This window comes from Trypanosoma melophagium, assembly GCF_022059095.1.
Source record: "Trypanosoma melophagium isolate St. Kilda chromosome Unknown ctg19segment0, whole genome shotgun sequence".
Lineage (NCBI taxonomy): Eukaryota > Euglenozoa > Kinetoplastea > Trypanosomatida > Trypanosomatidae > Trypanosoma > Trypanosoma melophagium.
The window spans coordinates 377,667-382,132 of record NW_027125148.1 but is presented as its reverse complement, the minus strand read 5'-3'; the positions used below and the strand labels follow the sequence as shown (position 1 = coordinate 382,132).

At 38.3% G+C, this 4,466-nt stretch overlaps 1 protein-coding gene across 1 annotated transcript; it reads right to left on the bottom strand.

Annotated features, from left to right (window-relative positions):
• Nucleotides 1–877: 877 nt before the first annotated feature.
• On the bottom strand, nucleotides 878–2,977 carry LSM04_002251 (Cation/H+ exchanger; the record flags this gene model as incomplete). The annotated part of the gene is made up of 1 exon (XM_067337779.1): nucleotides 878–2,977. One exon carries the CDS (start codon nucleotides 2,975–2,977, stop codon nucleotides 878–880), a length of 2,100 nt encoding a protein of 699 aa, XP_067192834.1.
• Between the last annotated feature and the right edge of the window lie 1,489 nt (nucleotides 2,978–4,466).

Here is a 4,466-nt window from a genome sequence, read left to right as displayed (position 1 = left end):
CATGATATAATTAAATAAAATGTGGAACTTAAGCCAAAAAACAAAAGAAACCAACAAAAAAAGTGCACACGCCGATAGTAATAGTATCTTTCTGGAAATTATTTACAAGAAAATGAAAGAGAGAGAGAGTGAGTGAGTAAATACTTTTTCTTTTTTTTATATATCCATCAAATTTTATCTCTCTTTGATTTTTATGTTACACATAAATTTACGAGGTAACAAAAAAAAATTCTACTTGCTACTCCTGCTCATTAGGCAAAAAGCCGCAGCTTAGGTTGTACCTATCCACTTTATATATATATATATATATATATATATATATATATATATATATATAAAGATACTGTTGCTGGGGATGAACAATGCAGATGAAAAATAAAAGGAGTAAGGAATAATTCAAAGAATGAGAAAAGTTAGATAAAAAAGGAAAGGAAAAAGATGCAAGTAGTATTTAAAGGGAGATACAAAATTTGCTGAAAAACAATTACATTATGTATTCACAAGTTACACAGATTGAAAGAAAAGAGAAAAAAAACTTTTCTTTTTTTTTTTTTTTTGTGGGGTATGTGTACCAGAGAGCAGAATCTCTTTACCCTATTTCGCATTTATTTCTTTTTTTATCCTTCTCTTTTTTTTTTACTTGTCCTCACCTTTCATCCACTACACACACGCATGGTTTCCATTTCTTTTTTGATCCTTCCTTTTTTTTCAATCCTTTTAACGTTTCAGATTCATTTTTGTCCTTGTTTTTGTCGCTTTTTGATTTTTCGCGCATCCACCTTTTTGTCTCTCTCTTTCTCGCCATATATATATATACGCCTGTTTATGGGGGTTTCCGGTAATTATTTCCAATCTTTTTTATGCGTTGTATGCCACATTACACAATATCTCCACCTCCATTCATCTGTGGCATTCCCCTCCCGCCATTTCTGCCCCTCTCGCCTTTATTCACACTGTTCTCCATGGGATCCGCCACCGCCACCTCCTCCGGTTCCTCCGCCGGCATCGTTAACGGATCCTCTCTTCCTCCCTCATTATTACTAATATGATTATGATTTCCCTCCTCCTCTTCTTCCTCATCCTCATCGGAGGCCATATCTCTCCTCCGGGGCAGCCGCACTGCTGGTGCCTCTCTCGGCAGCACCGCCATGCCGCCCCGCACGAGACTCAGCGAGGCAATCGCGGCCATAAACATCACGTACATCGCCGCCATCTGCTGCACATTGTTCGCGAACATCTGCCGCTGCAACAACGCCGGGGGAATCGCCGCGCCGGGCGGGAGCCGTGCGATTTCACCCGCCACAAGTGTGGCCGCCAGCGGGCCGACGGAGGCCTGCGCCGCAGCTTTGCCGGTGTAGCCCGCACAGACCAGCAACTTTGCCTTCCAGCCCATTCCAGAGCCGGTCTGGACAACAAAAGTCAAAATAAGCCGCACGGCGGTACTGCAGACAAGACAAATGATGGCCTTTGGGAAAAAGTCGGCGTTAAAGATGGAGAGAATGCTGATCTTGGAGCCCATTATGGCGAAGAGGAAAGGCATCATCGCATTATCCCATATAAAGGCCAGCCAACTGCCAATGTACTTCTTCTGCTCCTCCGAATCGGGTTTGCCGTCTTTGAGGGAGAAGTGGGTTACTGTGCTGGCAAAGAAGACACACATCGTACAACCACCACCCGCCAGATTCACACTGTAGCCAAGAAACACCATTGAAAAGGCAAGAAGTAAAAAGACACCGGTGGCAAAGTCAAGCGTACTGTAAAAGTGTCTTTTTTCATACTTTCCATTAGGTAATCGACGAGCCTCATGCTTCAACACCTCTACAAAGTAAAAGAAGAGGATACCAATAATAATACCAATAATAATACCACCAATAAATTGTACAGGTCCGAGCACAATGGCAACAGCGAGACTTTGGTCATGAAATAATAATCCAATAATAAAGTTTGCCGCCCATACACCCAATACAATTTCCACTCCAACAGCAGAAAGCATTAGTGAAAGTGGCCCAACTCCACGACCGTAACCCATCTCTTGCAAGTATAATGTTCCTGGGACCACGACAGCAGGTGAAACTATAGAACATACCATACCTTGAAGAAATGCCCATTGATAATTATTTTCATATTTGAATACTTTATTAGCAATCAAACTATGTACAACACCTTCAAAGGCAAAAGGCATTGTCGCCAAAAGTGCACTTTGTTTCCAATGTGGAATAATACCTTTGATAGTTAAAGAATAACCTGCACGAGCCATAATAACTGTCAAACCCATTTTGGATGAAATATCTTTAACCTGTAAAACAACACCCTTGGTTAAGTAATGTTCTTCTGGAATATTATTCCACATAATAGCAATCCATAATACACCCACAAGTGGTGGAATTTGCAATACACGGCATATAATACCTCCCACAACAGAAGCGACAACTACCAAAATCAGTGGATCCCATACATAACCACCAGGTTCCATTAACCAGTGAGGTAAAATATTCCATAGCGTAAACCAAAGTAAAACGAGTACGGCGAGCCGAAGAAATATATTAATAATGGGAAGATACAAGCAACGTCCACCCAGTATTACTTTAAAACGACCATAGGAACCACAGCGAACACCCCAGCGTTTCTCACCCTCTCCGACCTCCGCAATCTGCGGAAGAAACCAGTTACTCCCAGTATACGGCAAAAGTGAATATACATCACGTGTGGCGACATGGTCAGTTACGGCGGCGATGTGTACAAGATCAGAATGACTTAACTTATGAATTTCTCTGGCGAGATTGTGTAGATGTTCTGGTACGCCTCCTAACATACTCATATTGGACGCCCCTTGTGGTGGCATTTCAGGATTAGAGGCTTCAGCATTATCGACCTCACGTGGAGAGGGATCGGTGTGAGCGGTTAACACCTCAGGCGTTTCATGGGCTTTATCTGTGTTTAGTATCGCATTTCCCTCACTTCCGTATGGTTGTGTCATTTCAAATATTATTATTTTATTTGAATCCCGTGATTCCTGTTTTATGTATTCTTTTCTGTTTATTCTTCTTTTACTTTTACTTTTACGCTTCTTTACTTCTACCTACAGAGAAAGATCTTGTCACAGCTTAAAATACACCCAGACCCCTTGGTTGATTTACCGGAGCTAAACCTGTTTAACTTTTCCTTCGGTTTTCTCCTTTCCCTCTTTTTGTATAAAAAGAAGGTACCTATTGCCTTGTTTAGTATTACTACAACTGTAATTTGCCGACTTACCTACACAATAATCGTCTATTCTTTTACTAATCGTATTCTATCTCGTGTGCACGTTGACTCCCTTTTCTTGTAATTAACTAGATAACAATCGTCAAAAAAATAATAAACAAAGAAACATCAAGGAAAGATATATTACTAACAAAAATGATATGCAGATATATACATATACTACACACAGAAATACATTCAGTGTGTTCATATTTAGCTGATAGCTCTGAAGTGAAACCACAGGAAGAAGAAAAAGGAGAAAATTCAGTAAAATAACAATTCAATATTATTAAACCTTTCAAACGAACGGAAGAAAAAAAACGAAAAAACAGATATTGCCAATCAGGACAGTTGGGAAATAGAAAAAAAAGGCATGTGTGCGTAAAGCGTCTTGCACAAGTACGTATACATGCATTCATTAGATACGACACCTTTACTTCACTTATCGGTCTGCGTATGTTTTGTCTCTTTTTAAAAACCCCATTTCCTCTCCTTTTTCTTCTTTTGTAATTTCTTCTCCAGTTCAAGAATATTTAAATGTGGCGTATAAAAAAACACCTTTTACCACTTCAGTGATAAGAATATAATGATAATAAATATTATTATCATTTTCTTTTTTTTCTCATTCACTAGTATTTCCACTACTGCTATTTACCCGCACTACTAATACTACTCCCGGATACCTATTAGAGTCAGATACATTCCCTGACTCTCTTACAGTATATATATATATATATATATATATATATATATATATATATAAGTTTAAAAAAGCACTGACTGAATACGGTGGAAAAAAAATGGTCACGCACGTACTGGTAATACCAATACTACTATTATTATTATTATTACTACTACTACTACTACTAATACTACTACTACTACTACTACTACTACTACTACTAATTCGAATAATAATAACAATAAATAATATAATAATGGGTATAATAAATAAATAAATATATATATATATATGCCTATATAGAAAAAGATAGATACATACTGTTTTTCACTTTGCGCAACCAAAAAAATATAACAAATGAAGGGACACGGTGTGCTTGAACACACACTGTAGCCGCAGGGCATCTCTACAATAAATCTCCAACACAAATTCTACACTTGGAAGCCCAACTCATCGGTGGTGTCTTTCACTGTACATCCTCTATATTTAATCTGTTCAAATATGCGTTTATTTCATTTATCTCGTCCTTTGATCATTTATTTTT